At 37.1% G+C, this 17,497-nt stretch overlaps 1 protein-coding gene across 2 annotated transcripts in view; it reads left to right on the top strand.

The window, feature by feature from the left end:
- Positions 1-17,497, top strand: part of LOC134790670 (T-box transcription factor TBX20-like) — a 44,050-nt gene that overhangs the window by 1,534 nt on the left and 25,019 nt on the right. For both annotated transcript variants that reach the window (XM_063761563.1, XM_063761564.1), the window contains exon 2: positions 6,908-7,193. In XM_063761563.1, coding sequence (XP_063617633.1) covers positions 6,908-7,193 — 286 coding nt within the window. The remainder of the gene's footprint in view (positions 1-6,907; positions 7,194-17,497) is intronic.

Raw genomic sequence — 17,497 nt, 5'->3', positions numbered from 1 at the left:
CCTGAAAACATAATCAGCAATCATGGGCCATATTAACATCATATTATATTTAATAGTACCTACCTTATAATTTAAATCAGCCCTACAATAACAGCTATCAAACCAATAAACTATACATTGTAGATACCTACAAGATCCATTATATTCCGATAGTTTTCAAAAGTACATTTATGAATAAATAGTTAAATACTCTATTCTAAGTCGTAAACGCAACACCAAACACGGGAAACTGAAAAGTTTAGGAAAAGTTCTGCTTTGAAAAGTATAGAAAGATAACTAATAAATCATCAACAATACCTAATTATAATTAATTGTCTTTGTTGCACTAGCTAGACTAATTAATTATTGCCTACTTTGAAAAAATAATAGGTATGCCCGAATGTTCAAGATTGACATTAATAAAGACAGTAATTTATCGTATTGTATTCAAAATTGCATAGCTATTTTTTATACCACATCGGTGGCAAACAAGCATACGGCCCGCCTGATATTTATATAAGTAAAAAAGGTTAAAGGTAAGCGATGTTTGAATTTTCGCTTTTATTTTTCCGCTAACAAGTTCCTGAGGTTCCGCTGCAGAACAAGTTAACTTCGCAACTTTTGAGATTTTTAAATCAAATCAAAATTAAGAAATATTTATTGTATGGTTATGGGTGGGGTTTACAAAGGTGGTACAAATGATTGATGTTCTCCATATCCTGCCTTACAAAGGCGTACTTACAATATTGGTAAGTTGTCTTAGAACTATATAAATGCAATTTTACACTTCAATAACACTTTTAACAATAAACTACGCTAGATACTTTAGGTTTACTTTTTATTAGGTAAAATTTATATAGAATAGACGTGTATATAATATTTGTTTATTCATTATGAATGGACATGCTATCCATAAACAATATAAGAACCTAAAACAAATATGTACTAGCCATACGTCTATGACGTTTTTTACCTATTGGTTTCCCAATCAGACTCTTATCAAAACTAAATAATTTTAGTGTATACAGTACAATACCTACTGCAATGTTATTATATATGTCGAGAACAGCAAGGGTTGTTTTTGTGTATTTATTTCATCAAAACCGTTTAAAGGTTATTACTTATTAGTACATATTACAAACAGAATCACATTTTTTGCTTGTTGATCTCAAACTTCAACAACAAAGTCATTGACATTTATTTGCTTGTAGTTACCTAAACACTAATTGGAATACAGTAGCAATATTGTTGGGTCTTAAATTAAATACCTAAAATCTTCTATTTAAATGTGAAAAATTTCTATAATTTACTAATTCCTAAAAAAACACCATCATCCATCATCAAAAGCAATTTTTTTCTTCTTTACTTAGGTAATGCATACAATAGGAACATCAACTATTATTGTATTGTAAATATATTTTCTAATAAGCCAAAATCTTATTAGACGTTGGTACTTACTAATATAGTATCGTATTGCGTAATTTCGTATTGCCTATATACCGTCCCAGCACTGCTGGGCACAGGCATCCCTCATGCACGAGCGGGCTTGGGCTAGTCCCCACGCTAGCCCAATGCGGATTGGGGAATAATTTGTTATTATTAAATTATTATAAATCGTATTGTGTAATAGACCAACTACTCCCTTGTTGAATGTACCTAGTTACTTATTGTAACTAGCCATTGTGCTAGAGTTAAACCAAGACAAGTCTGCAACGATTTTACTAGCACACGCAGAATTTCGCAAGAAGAACGCAAAATTATACTCGTAGCTAAGGAAGTTTGAGTCTAGTAGTCCGTTTTTTTCAGTTGTATTTCATTTGGTTAACAATTTTACGAGACAAAAGAAATTATACACCAATAATAATTAAATTTTACATCACCTAAGTAACAAAGAAGTAAAAATTTTTTTTCTATTAAGGCCTAGTTTCTTAGAAAATTACCTAGATGGTAATACGTTTTGTAAAAAGTACCTAATGCCTACGCCGATTCCGCTAAATCTGATACAACCGATAAAACGGTTCCCGCGCACTCCTTCAGGATCATAGCCCGGTTCTTTGGGGGCAAAAACGTACCAGAGCTAGTGATTAATTAAATATCGACTCTGGTGTTATCGATAATGAAAACAAGCAAATTTATAAATCATAATGACTAATGAGACTCATCCTTGAAGTAAATATTATTAATTAAGGGCGTTAGTTCTTTTAATTATCTCTATGCAAACCCCTTTTACTTATTACGTATTGCAACTGTAAATATCTGACATCTGACCATTGTCAGATTACTCAAAGCAACACCTGCTCATTGCAACATTATTTAAATCAATATCACAAAAACACAATCGAAATCTCCAAAAGTTCGTTATTTTTAGCATTAGAAAAAAGGTAAACAATCTTGATGTCTTTTTATTGAAAAACACTTTTGAAAAATAAGTCACGTCAAATATGTAACAATTATGAATCATATACTTACGATTATTTACATTATTTTGCTTTCATAAGGAATGGTTACTGACTTTAAAAAATCGTTTTTCAATTAAAAGACACGTCAAGATCACGTAGTCTTTTTCTAATGCAAAAAAAACGAACTATAATCAAAAGCAAAAACACTTACATGTTATGCTCGTAGGAAGCCATTTTCTTCATATTAACGTGGTAAATAATGCAGCTGCCATGTTGGCTGCCTGAAACTTCACGCCTGCATATTTAAAGCTGTTTTCGCTGGGGAAGTACTCTACATTTGTGTGTTCCTTTGTTTACGAGTAATGCGCTAATAGGATAGGGAAATTTAATAAAGTTGGAATTAATTTATGAAATTAGTATACTTACCTAAACAGATGGTTTTCATAAGTATCATAACTGTTGATAAGAATACGTTTTAATTAAAACGTCTAAGCTAGTAGTTTTTCTGTAAATAATAAAAAGAAACCATTTAGATTTAAACAAACAAAATTGTGGAATTAGTTAGTTTACATACTGCATTTTTTCTAAATTCATACAACAAACACATACATTCAACAATTCAACATACAACTCATACATACAACTTTATAATAATATTTCATATAAATAGGTATGTTAACTATTTATCTAGGGTTGAAAATTCTCGAAAAAATCAAATCGTTTTTTAAGGACGTTTTGAAATTTTCGTTGATTTCCGTATTTTTCAGTTTTATTGGGAAAGAAACGAAACTTTTTTAAACTATAACGACAGCGTCAAAGTCAATAGACATTTTCACAAACGATCGCCAGCCAGCATTTAGATAACAAAACACACGACTAAGCAGGTGTAGTTTACCTCTATGGATTAAATATAAATGGAAAAATTCACAAGTTCTTTTCAAAGTGCGTTTTTTTTTCGTTTATTTCTGATTTTTTTTTGTTTTTTTTTCGGAAAAATATATAAACTAAGTGACATTGTTTTTTTCCGAATAAAACTTTATAAAACATGGCTTTTAGAAAAAAACGGGAATTTTTCCGGGTTTTTTCAACCTTACTTTTATCTCACCATTTATTTAATAGTCTTGTGTTATTTATTAGCATGTTAGAGCTGTGATAAAAGTCAACATTATATACCTACGTTAGCTAAAAATATTTAAAAAATCTGTTTATGATATGAGTTTATAAGTTAGTTGAGGAGCAAAAAATCAGTAATTTGACGACATCCTATATTTATTATATTTCTTTCTCATCACGGAAGAATTGTGTTCCGGACCTTTGGGAGGCGTGCGCGGAGCCGAAGCCAACACGTAGAGTCTACTTACACAGAGCGGATGCTGCCTTTGTCTTGATATTAATTGTTACATTTTATGCGTTCTCTGAAATATGTATTCTTAAAAATATGCATGATTGTAACCGAAGCCAGACAAACTTCTGTTAGCCCTATAATTATAAAAAAAACATTATAAGCAGGTGTATAGGTCCTTGCTTTTTCTTATTTTATTTCACTCCAAAGCATATTGCTTTTTATATTTAATACCTACGAGTATGTAAACATTAAGCAACTATGTATTTATCGAACTGATGACGTTAAATAAAACATTAAAGTAATTTCGTAAATTTGATAATCCCGAAATACATATAAAAATCACTCATATCACATTCCGTTTTAATAAGAATTATTTTTTGGAATCAGCCGCCACTCTTTCCTGTTTTTTTCCTTTCGGAATTATCCGAATACATTTTAATAATTTATTACGAATATTAAGATAGCATTCTCTAGTTTCCATACTTAATGTTACATATATTAAAAATAATAATTTATATAATATAGAAAAATAAACCTATGTTAGGACTTAAGAACTTCCGTTCCACTACCCACACAAAGAAAAAAAAGATAATCGTTTTTTTATTCGTATTTTTTGTATCACTTTTTAGCTTCCTGTTTTTTAACCCTGAGGGTTGATGAAAATATAGGCTGCTATTTAACTGATCACCAGATTTAGTAAAATTTAATACCAAAAAAATCTATTTTACCACCCTAAAATAATGAATGATCACCAAAATTATAACACCATTTTAATGTGAAATGATTACCAATTTTATTACACTTTACTATCCTTTTAAAGGAAATGACACCAAACTAATCATTATTAACCCAAAAATACTAAATGATTACCAAATTTCAAACCCCATTTTAATGTGAAATGATAACCAAATTTTGACATCTTGCTATCCTATTAAAGAAAATGACACCAAAATAATCATTGTAACCCCAAAAATAGTAAATGACCACCAAAATTAGAACTCCATTTTAATGTAAAATTATAACCAAATTTTTAAATCTTGATATCATATTAAAGCAAATGACTCCAAAATAATCATTGAAAACCCAAAAATAGTAAATGACCACCAAAATTGTAACCACATTTTAATTTAAAATGTGCAAATATTTAATATAATTACCGTTATCATATTAAATTAATGAATCCACTTCGTCACCTTTTTCTAGTAGCATTTTATTTCTGTAACAGTCGCAGGTCTAACCTAACCTAACCCACTTTTCTAGTAGCATTTCGTTTCTGTAAGGGTCGCAGTTCAAACCTAACCTAACCCACTTTTCTAGTAGCATTTTGTTTCTGTAAGGGTCGCAGTTCAAACCTAACCTAACCTAACCCACTTTTCTAGTAGCATTTCTTTTCTGCAAGGGTCGCAGTTCAAACCTAACCTAACCCACTTTTCTAGTAGCATTTCTTTTCTGCAAGGTTCGCAGTTCAAACCTAACATAACCCACTTTTCTAGTAGCATTTCTTTTTTGTAGGGGTCGCAGTTCAAACCTAACCTAACCCACTTTTCTAGTAGCATTTCTTTTCTGAAAGGGTCGCAGTTCAAACCTAACCTAACCCACTTTTCTAGTAGCATTTCTTTTCTGTAAGGGTCGCAGTTCAAACCTAACCTATCCCACTTTTCTAGTAGCATTTCTTTTCTGAAAGGGTCGCAGTTCAAACCTAACCTAACCCACTTTTCTAGTAGCATTTCTTTTCTGTAAGGGTCGCAGTTCAAACCTAACCCATCCCACTTTTCTAGTAGCATTTCTTTTCTGTAAGGGTCGCAGTTCAAACCTAACCTAACCCACTTTTCTAGTAGCATTTCTTTTCTGTAAGGGTCGCAGTTCAAACCTAACTTAACCAATTTTTCTAGTAGCATTTGGTTTCTGAAAGGGTCGCAGTTCAAACCTAACCTAACCCACTTTTCTGATAGCATTTCTTTTCTGTATGGGTCCCAATTCAAACCTAACCTAACCCACTTTTGTAGTAGCATTTCGTATCTGTATGGGTAGCAGTTGAAACTTAACCTAGCCCACTTTTTAGTAGCATTTCGGTTCTGTGGGGACCGCAGTTCTAACCTAACCTAACCCACTTTTATAGTAGCATTTCGTTTCTGTAAAGGTCGCATTTCAAACCTAACCTAACCTACTTTACTAGTACCATTTCGTTTCTGTAAGGGTCGCAGTGCTAACCTAACCCACTTAACTGATAGCAGTTTGACTTACTTTTCTAGTAGAATAACGAAATGCTACTAGAAAAGTAGATTAGGTAAGGTAGGTATGCGGTGCGGGGTACGGGGGGTTGAGCGGGAGGGGCTAGTAATTTTGGCATCAGTTTACTTTATTTGGTAATATGTATAAATTTTTTGGTAATCATAGTGGTTTATTTAGGTGAAAATATCGCATTAATTTGGTCTTCAAGATTTGGTGATCATTAATGATTTTTGGTGATCATTCAATATATTTGGTATTTGAATACAATTTGAAGTGCAGTCGTAATTAAAATGGTGGTACTTTTGTATTTTTAGGCCTTATTATTTTGGTGTTCAGTAAGTTTTTTTGGTAAGCATGATTTTTTTATTAAGGGTACCAAAGTATTTTTTGGTGGTCATTATATTTGTAGCCGAAAATATATAGTAATGAAGTGATTAGTATTCGTTTAACAAAACTAGACTTGTTTTAATCCATAAGACGTTAGTAGCATTTACTTAGAAACTGTAACTACGTATAACTATAATTTTATTTTCCCCTTTGGAAATTTTACGTTTTCGTTTAGTACTTATAATAATTAGCATTATTTCTTAGCCTATTTGAGTGTCCCACTGCTGGGCAAAGGCCTCTCCCATTAATTTCCACGACTCCCGATTTGGTGTTTCCTCCGGCCAGTTGTTAGCATTATTAAAAATGAATATTATGATTAATAAAATGTTTAATACGATATTTTTTAAGATGTATTTTGTACAAATTAACTTCAAACTATATGTTAAATTACGGAGACTTTTCCGATAACCCTGAAAAAAGTTCCTACTTCCCAAATATTTACACGTGTTTTTCAAAATTTATTTTTTAAAGAATAAAAATTAAGGCTCTGATACCTATACTAAACTAAATAATGAATACCTACTGTCTTATTAAATTACTAATCACAATTTATTTTTGTTTCCAGAAAAATTCGTAGATGCAGCCGCATCCGGGTCTGGTTCGCCGTCGCCACCTCTCGCCGAGTACGAGCGAGACTCCCCCGTCGACGTGTCCTCCACGTCCGAAGCGGGATCGGCGAGCGGCGTAGCCGGCGGGTCGCGCGCGCTGTCGCCGCCGCCGCGCAACCCCCAGCTGGCAGAGCGGTGGTCCAGCGAAGAGATGAGGCACATACAGTGCCATCTCGAGACGAAGGAATTGTGGGACAAGTTTAACGAACTGGGCACGGAGATGATTATTACGAAAACTGGCAGGTGAGTGCACGAACTGCTTTTTAAATCAGAGATGCGTGAGGAGGCTCAGGTCAAAGCTTAACTACAAAACACCAGGTTCAATAGTACTGGAGCGATTATAGCGCACCTTACAATACACCTCAAAGAACTCAAAAATATTAGTCTCCAAGACCCTAACCCACCGTAACTATTGAACAGACAGAACAGAGTGAGAAAAATGAGTGGATAAGATATTTGAACCTAAAGCCATAACTGACATGATGTGTAAGTATTTCAGAAAATATAATTACATGTCATCATTTAAATTAATACCACTTTTGTTGTTGAGTATAGTCAAAAGTAGGTAGGTAGTAAGATTAAAAATAATGAAGACATTTCAGATAGGGGACTTAAATTTACGTTAGCACTGAAATTTTCATTAATAGGTATCACTGCTTAAATACTGATCTACGTATTTTTATAAGCCCAAATGAGGCTTGCACTCGATAGGTCTAGCAAAAGTGGTTGCCTAACAAAAATGCAAATAAATCTGTTATTAAATTAGGCATTATTAGTTCAATAGTCCAATACTTAACGTTACTTCGTCGTCATCATAACACATGCAATTTCTCCAAGTATCTAGAACTTGAATGGGACATTAGACCACAATAGAACCTACCGCATCGCCGCTCACCGCGCTTGATTGAGTACATTTAGTCAGCGACTTGTAGTGTAGGTAAGCCGTTAAGCTTTACAGCGAAATTAAAAACTCGGTGGTAGGTAATCGAATCGATTGTTGGTTAACGAGATCAAGGCGAAATCGTCGATCGGAGTCGCCGGCGATAAGGTAGGTGGCACAGTGGCGGTCGAGCGAAGCGTGTCGGTCGCGCCGCGAACGCGCACAATGGGCAATCGGCCGCCGCCGCCGCGCCCGCGGTGGCCGACTACCCGACATCAAGTCGTCAATCGAAGAATTCTATAAGTTGAGGTATTGATAGTCGATACAGGTCTAGTAAAAGCGTTTTTTTTACCAGCCATGCGAAATTAGACCTTATGTCAATATCAGACTAAAGATTGATATGGAAAAGCTTTTCTCACTACATAATCTGTAATGAGGGTTATACAGCGAGATTTTTGTGTACCTACACATGTTTTTATGTAGGTACTTACTTAGGTACCATAGTACTTAATGGTATTATACAAGATGGTTTTTTTAAATGGGGCACCATGTCGTGCCGCTACACCAAAATGATCCCAAGAAACCTTCCCTAACTTTTTTATCAAATGATTGGCAATAAATTACAGATTTCGATAAATAATTATGTGTCAACTTGAAAAAAGTCAATTTCGGCAAAAATGTTTTGTGATGAAATAGTTTTTTTTTACTCTGTACATACCTTTTAAAACCTTAAAAAAAGTTAGGGTAGGTCTCTTAAGATCATTTTCGCGTACCAGCTCCTAATCAGATAGCTGCCCACAGTGTCCTATTTAAAAATGGCACCAATAAAGTTATTATTTATTAAAAGAGGTCTACGGCTTTAAAAATAATATTTTAAATAATGTTCTTTGTTTTTGACACAATATTTTTGTTGAATGATGCTTTATTATAAATGCAATAATTAATATAAATTAATAAGAAATAACAATTTATATTTAATGTAGCTACATGAAATATCAAGTTTTCCGAAGTTTGTATATTTAGCAATATTCACACCATTTAAAATAGGTGTTCGTTATCAGTGCGCCGGCGCCGTTATCGGCGGCAGTAAATCACCGCGACAGCCCGCCGATCGTGACAAATTCGCGACCTAATCTATCGATAACGACTAACGACACAGCACTTTTCTCTTTTTCCGCTTTTTGTAATTTGCCAACCCTTAATGCTTAATCAATATTTTGATAACATAAGATATGATCATCCTTAATTAAAGAAAATTCGGGTAAATGTTGATCCTGGTGCGAAAATTGTAGTAGTTGTTGTAGATAATATTTACAGCTATATATTTTAGGATAAATTTTAAATATGGATGAATTTTACTTTAGGAAAGATTTTATTGAAAATAATAATAAGTACATTACAGTACATGTTCTTTTCCATTTAGGTATACGAGTAGGTAACCCATAAATACTCTATGCGAAAAGTTTAAAATAACTACGTCACCGCTTCACGAAATATAAACAGGCACAAAACCGAGTACGGAGCACTAAACAATGCCCGCTCTTTCACGGACTATAAAGCAGTATTAATACCTTACTTATTTATTCCTTATAATGTTCTCGAGTTAACGACGCCTCGGGCATTCAGTTTTTTCTACCTCGCACCATAAAACACGACATCTGGAAACGCATTGAATGCACACAATATTTTTATACCTTTGCTAACTAACACAATATTTACGCGTTAATATTGTGTTAATTCATCTTGTTCACTCTTAAAAGAGTATCTACTGCGAAAAGGTTGACTTTCAATAAAATCACCTTTTCTTAGTGCACTAGTATCGTCATGATTCGCCCACGTTATCTCTTTTTCTGCATTAGCGATATGTTCGTTACGGTCGTGCGAGTTAATAAAAGATTAAACGCGATAGCAAATGCTACAAAGGGCTTTGGGAAGTCGCAATGGGAGACAATTTGCCACACACCGTCACGGGAGCTTATCTGAGTCGGCCCCGTCGATTAGCATAAATCTCGCCAACTAACCGTCACGAATGTGTGTCGGACGACGCGAGCCGCGGGAGCAAAGCAAACAGGAGGCGAAGTCTACTCGGGACGACGCATCGCTCGCATGTCGCGGCGACGATGCGCGACGAATCACGGCCGTCGCTCGGCCACATAAATCAGCATTATCTCGCGAGATACCCGCCGGACCCACCCCGCCATATCACGCGGCCCCGTGTCGTTCGAAAAAATTAATGACTCGGAAAAACGATTCGCTTATGAGGGATCTTTCACTGTAATTGAATTGCCCCACGGAGATCTGCCGAGTTGTCGGGTCATATCGAGGACGTCAGATGACATTCGGTGTTCAACAATTTGTTAAAAATAAAATAAGATACGAATTCAATGCCTGTCAAGCCAAAGTATTTTGCTTAGGTCGATGTGTATCGTAATCCTCTCTGGCAATAAGCTTGAAGGATAGATTTTGTTCCCATGAAGTTGGGCATTTAAACAAACATTTTCACCTATGTGTAAAAAAAGTATTCGAAACATTTTATCCAGATAAAATAAGCCAAATAATACCTACAATATTGGGAGCCTTGCCACAACATGGTCTGTTATTTATGACAAGTGCATCACCAATTGAATGGAAGGGCTTAATCCGCGCACATTAGCTCGGTTCACCCCGAGAGATTATCATAACAGCCGTAATAGAATAATGTAAATATCCAGTAGTTGGTATGCTAATCGCGTCGGAGCGGTAAGCTGCGTTTTAAAACCTGACTCATTGTGTGGCTCTTTCGAACTTTATTCAACCGGGGGCAATTTTTCATCCAGTGTGCAAATATTTTGATGTTTGTCAGCTTCCCGATTACGCATCCAACTGATGCTGGTGTGTTTAGTTTTAGTGAAACTCACACTATCGGTGACTGGTTTTTGATAGAATTTATGGTCAGTTACTGTTTTAGATATATGTATGTCGATATAGGTAATCTGATCTTAAGTTTTGGTCATAAAATTGTAATTTACTCGTAATGTTGACCCTCAGTAGACGACACGTCCTATCGCGCGAAGTGGAGAGAAAAGACCAGAAAAGCAGACCCCACAATCAGATGGGAATAATAATGCTGAGGAGAGAAAGAGAGTTGACCCTATTTTTGGGTAGTAAATCGCGGATGCTCTCTTGATACGACTCGCAATCGCACACAATAATATTTGTTATAAAATAACAATAAGTCATAATCAAGAAGGAGTGGTTCATAAGTTCTATGCACTAGGTACATATAAGCCCTCTTATCTAATGGGCGGGCTGATTGGAAGGTGTCGAACCAACCATGCCCCCATCATTAGGCTCATTTGTCAAACCCAAACTAAACACGAAAGCCGTCTTTATCTAAAAATGAGCAGTGCGAATGGGAGAACAATACTTCAAACAGCTGCTTCGAAAGCCATCGGTCGAATGTATTGATGTATATGTTGGAGTTTCGACCTAAGGGTTCTGAGGCGCTTTAGGAGTTGCGGGCGAGCCAGCGCGGTGAAGATGTCTGCCGGAAGGCTGCCAACGCTTTAATCGGCGCACGGACTTGGCAGACAACGCGCTCTTTGATTTACTTCTCAACACCATTCTGTTAATATAGAGATATACGTATTTATTTGCACAATAAAATGAATAGCTTTTCGCCGCGTCTGATGTTGCCGCTATATTTTTGTGTAAAACTATTTAATTTAAAGCGTTTGTCTAAAATAAAACATTTGAGCAGTGAGTAATCACCGGTTAAAATATTGCTTTATTCTTTTTGTCGTTAAAGACAGGTTGTATAATGTAGACATTTCTTACGTATTTTATCACGCCTGCGTTTGAAGATCTTAATTAAAACACTAATCACTAATACTTCATGCGCTGTCACAACCGAGTGCGCTGCTCAAGTAATATTTACTAGCATTATAAAACAACTGAAAAAAACCATTATTTATTTTTTCTTTTCAAACACCACATGTAATATATGTCCTCGCGACGGTAGCAAAACTGGAAGACGCGTTTAATGGTTGAATGCATTTGAGATAGATTTAATCTCTGTTTTAAAAACTATAAACAAGCATCACATAAACATCAAGTCGTACAAATAATGTATTTGCCGGTGTTTTATTTACGAACGAGCACTACAGAGCTCGCGTGTCCAATCCGCAGAACTAGCGGACAATTTATAGAGCGATACCGTGCGCGTCCCACGTGTCTCTCTACATATAGGTACATATACTATTCGGATACTAAGTAGCAGTTTGTCACAGCTTGCGTTGTATTTAAATGCTACGATCAACTATGCCATCCAAAACTTCATCAGGCACCTCCTTCCAAAAATTGTAGCGAAGAGCATGGACTCATCGGGCTGATGCCGGCACACTGTGAAGTCTGTGAAAGCCCTTGAGACGACGACGACGAATGACAATATGCACTTTCCGGCATTCTCCAGCACAAGAGGAGACGCTTGCAATAGGGGGTTCGTGTAATCTTTGATATCTTATATGAGAGAAAATGTGGATTTAAGTGTGTGTGGGTGTCGCACGAGTAGCGAGGCTGCGCGCTCGCCGCGCTTACAGGTGCGCGTCGGCGTCGCCCGCTCGCCATTTGTCGCGCTCGCACGATAATTGTTGATATACGATTGCGACCCGACACCGTAATTGTCAACGCTTAATCTTCTAATTGGATCGCATTTAACATGCCAGCGTGTCGCCTCCATATCGATGTGCCAATAGTAAACTCATGCGAAAAATTCATCCCCGATTTCGGTTACATTCGTAAAACATAAATCCTCCATCGCTATATAAACGCTGAACGGGCAAAGTCGAAAAGCAATTCGCAACGCCAATTTCAAGAACAGTAAAAAGTGCGATTCACAAGTGCAACTTGAAACGGCGTTTAAGAGCGAACCGAGGGCGGCGCCCACCGGGGGCGAGAAAACAATTTGGAATTTTATCGGCGGTGCCTTACCGCGCGGGGGGAGGGGGGCTGTTACCTCTGATTTATGCCCGGACATTAGGCGCGAGGTGGGCGAACGCGCGAACTGCACACGAGCCGCGACCATTGCCACGCATTACATGTCTCAACACTCATACCCTACCTCACTATTTTACAACTACCCCCATCGCCACCCTACCTTTTCTTTAGGAGTTTAATTCCTATCAAGCGCCGCAATAAGCTCAAGTTCCTTTTGAATAAATACTCGGATTAATATTGTCTCCTAAAAGTTCAGCTGAAACGCAACGGATATTCCGAAGTCATTTGAATTCAAAAGCTAATTTCACTAAAACCTACTAAAACCTTTAGATGAATCGAGTTGGCCGCAACTCGCGCATTATTTAACTTGTTCCAAGTTTAAATTGAAAACGCCACCAAACTCTTTGCGGGGCCGAAGTCAAATTTTGAACTTTGCTGCTGAATAGGAAATTTCTTTATAAATATCTAATTAGCTTAAATTCAGTTGGTGTCACGCTGCCGACACTAATTTTATTCGTGAAAGACGGCGTCGGGGGGAGAGCGGGGCGAATTTTCACCGCACCGGGGTGGCGCGGTGAAAATGTATGCAAACGGGTATGCGTTATTTGACGGAACTGAAAACGAGAAAAGAATGAAGATGGTAGAACGCGCGACGTTGACGCGGTGACGCGCGTCCCCCCGCGTCTGTCGCACCGCGAATTCACTTTGCTTTGTGTCTTATTACGAGATTAGCTGTCACTCGTGTGACACAGATCTTTAGAGCCTTTACATTTTATGAAAAGCTCTCTACATAATGATAATGCAAGGTGGCGGGTACAGGTAGGTACCGCAGACTAAATTTGCTAATTTATAATTAATACATGTTTTTACGGTACCATACCATACGATACGCTAACTGAGGACTAATTGTGATAACAATTGATAGTATAGAAATTTGTGAATAAAAAAATTGTAATTAGGTTAATCGATTTGAGGGCAGACTTACTTTTAGTATATCTATTTCATTCTAACCCCTTACAAAAAAGCAAGTCGTTACAAAAAGAATTACACCTATTTTTAATTTTCCATACATTAGTAATTCAAGCACGCAACCCTATCAACTATTATCTAGGTTATGTGAAGAGAACACATGCAGGGTATTAGAATACAGCGTGTAATAGATGTGTGATTCATGTAAATTCACCCTTAGCATGTATATCGGCGACTGATCTCGCCCCGCGCGTCCCGCATATGCCGCAGGCACCCGATGTCCCGAGACTCCTGGGCTAAGGGTGTCTCTGTCTCGGAGAAAACGTGTAAACTAATTATGTACATTTTCGTAGCCACTTATTTACATAACCACGGGCTGAACCCCGCTTTCACCGTGAATATTTCATTTGTAATCTTTACTTTAACGGTTTAATATGACAGCTGTTGGTTTGTTTGGTGGAAACTTTTAATTTTCGTCGTTTTCTTCCGGTGCCACCTTTGTGTTCGTCGTCTGACGCCTCCCGCCAGTAATGATAGGTGATTATCGATGAAGTTTTTTCGGATAAACGTTTGGGAAAGTTTGTAAGGTGTAATTTATAATTTTCGCTGAGACGCGCGGCATCGGTTGTTGCCTGACAAAACGGGAAGGTGCTTATTATATTGATGACTGTTTTGTCCTCGGGAGGCATACGTGTATATTTGGTTCGCGACCGATATCGACTATTAATGAGGGTGAAAAGGGTTTCGTGGGCCAAACTATTCCGCCTTCTTTTGGGAAACAATAATTTGGTATCGGAGTGGTGCGGTTGTTGTGGAGCGCGCAGGAAGCCAATAAATAAAACTATTAGTGTACCTTAGTAATGAGCGAGTGAACTGTGGCGTTTCGCGGGTATTTATACCGTGCCTTCACGGGAACTAATTTATGGAAGTAAGTACGCGGAAAATGTTTATGTAGAGACTTTAGCCCTTTCGCGTTTACTTGTTGACATCCGGTACCTCTCTCTATGTAAGTACCTACTAGAGAATGCCTAATGAGCAAACTATGCGATATTACTTAAGTTGTAAAAGTTAGCAGTTTTAATGGTGAACATTTTGTATTTTTCTAATTGGAAACTTAATTGGATGTAACAAACTAAAAAAGGGGTAGGGGATTGGTAATTATGTCAGTGCTACTAATAACATACCAAATATAGCATGAGTAAAATGGGCTTCTAATATTAAGCAGAAACGCGGTTAATTTTTTAACTTAATTTTAAAACCAGAGTGGCCTAGTATTATCCACAAATTAATACTCTTTATAAGTAACTGAAAATGTACTGACCTGGAATAATTTTACAGTAACATTCCCTTCGCGCCCAGCGGACAGAATGTTACAGTGAACCATAGTGGTAACCTCCACCACCAACGACGTACTAAGCACTATAAAAGTAATTCATAGAACCGTGCACAATCGGTATTATTGTTTAACAGTCATAAAGCACGGTCTAGACAAGTTTAGCCATCATTCAAGACAAGCGCAGTCCGTTTGATCTCGACGACTGTCGACGGACGCGCTGCACTAACCGCCGGTGCGGGCTGTCGCCTGCTGCTCTCGGATGCCAATTTGTTAGCCCACCGGCCGTTAAAACACATTACTCATAAAGCCATAATGACAACTTTAATTTGAAGTAGGTATTCTTCTACTAGCTTCTATCCTCGACTTTGTTCTCCTTTATTGCATTTCCATACCCAATTTCACTCGTCCATTTTTCTCCCCGATAACGATAATGTCACCGATAACTATTTACGTGCCAATTTTTACCTACATACTTAAGTGTAATTTGCTTACAGAGTACCTAAATAACATCCACATTTGCTCACAAACTTTCGCATCTAGGAATTAATTAATTAATCACCGGCATTTTTTACGGTAATTTCACGAAATAAGAATTCAGATGTTTCCAATTTCGATTTATGACACATCTCCTGGAGCTTGAAGTTAGCAAACCGCCGTTAATCGAGCAATGCCAGAGTATGCAAATAATCGCGCGGTAGTTTGGCCCAACCCCAATAATCTAGCGAGAGGTCACGACATTATCAACGGACCTCCATCGCAGCGATTACAGCCGGGGGTAGGGTTACCACATACCATTACCAGGACTATGTAGTCCTGGCATTATCCCTTTGTTTCTTAAACAAAATTCCTGGCCCATCGACGAGATGGAAGGTTGTTTTAAATTAGATTTGTAGCATTATTCCTAAAAAAATATGTTTACTTATAGATATATCCGTTTTAAAAATATATTTCCCTAAAGGTCAGTTAGGAGTCTAATAACCGCACCGGTACGTACCTACGTGATATGTTTAATGAAATTACATATCAAAAGCTGTAGTCGAAAATATGACAAAGGTAGGTACACTATACACATACAGCCACGCGAAGTAACTTGAGTTCCTCTGTCTTATTTTTTATCCAGTCCTGAAAAATATCGAATAATTCCTGAAAAGTTGTACCTAATATCTGGTAACCCTGGCCGGGAGATGCCTCCCCGTTGACATGTAGCGTTTTAACAGTCAGTACGTGCCTCCACAACCACCCCCGGCCCGGAACTGACGACATTAGCAGCCGCAGACATAGGGCACGTCTCCAGCCAGACGTTGACATACAGCTATAGCTATACTTAACATTCTTGAGACGTGCACATGCTTTATACTACATCGTCTTCTGGAGATTTGCGTCGCATGGTTTTAACTTGTCAAGCGAATGTACCATCCAGTCATCAATCTCGCATGTCTTAGCGTACGTACTTACTTTATTACGTACATTATTCATAATTTTTCTTTACAATGGCTTGTTAGATTATTTCTTAAACATACAAAAAATAATTTGCATAATATCTATTATCCACGGGTTTACACTGTCTCAATAGATGCTGTTAACGCCTACTTTTTTCAATGAATAGCTGCGGTGTTCAATAGCCTCATCTTACAGCATGTAGAGACTATATTCTAATAAGCCTTAAATAATTCATATCAGGTAGCATAAACAGTTTTTTTAACTGCGGGCATTGTTTCCTTGGTACGCTCCACAGCACACTAGACGTGTTCTTGTACTTCTTGTACACACAGCAACACTCCTGACTATACATGAGTGGACCTTATTACAAAAGGCATGAGGTCCACCGATGTACAGTTGACAGTGTGGGCGACTGTACCTACACTTAACGCAACGATTGCTGTTTTCTTTATGAAAATAAGACACCCAAACCAAGCTTTTACAGTTTCAGTGGAATCACAAGCAAACACGTTTGATATATAGATGTATGTAACCTACCTACTACCTAGGTGTTTTAATTTTAGTTATTTTTTAGTTTAATGTATTTTAATAGACAAACAAATAATAAAGAGCATTAGTGCTTAATTATTGTCAACATTACCATATTTGACACCCTCCTAAGATCAAAACAACATTCTGTCAATCTTCTTTGCAAAAAAAACACTTTGCTTCCCAATGAACTGTCATTTGTGATAAGAAAGCATTATGATATTCAATGTATTCTCCTGTTTGAAAGAACTAATACGAATGTAAACATTGTTAACATATGAACGGGCGGTTAGAATAATCAAAGGAAAGGTGGTGCGAGTGGTAAATTAGGTAGCGTGGGGGGTGCAGGCGACAGTTTTCGCAATATTGTCGCCAAAGTTCCCAATTTCGGTGTCGAGTTGCGAAACTCTTCGCCGGTGT

The sequence above is a fragment of the Cydia splendana genome, chromosome 5 (assembly GCF_910591565.1).
Source record: "Cydia splendana chromosome 5, ilCydSple1.2, whole genome shotgun sequence".
In the NCBI taxonomy this organism is placed as follows: domain Eukaryota; kingdom Metazoa; phylum Arthropoda; class Insecta; order Lepidoptera; family Tortricidae; genus Cydia; species Cydia splendana.
This window is presented reverse-complemented; position numbering and strand designations above follow the sequence as displayed.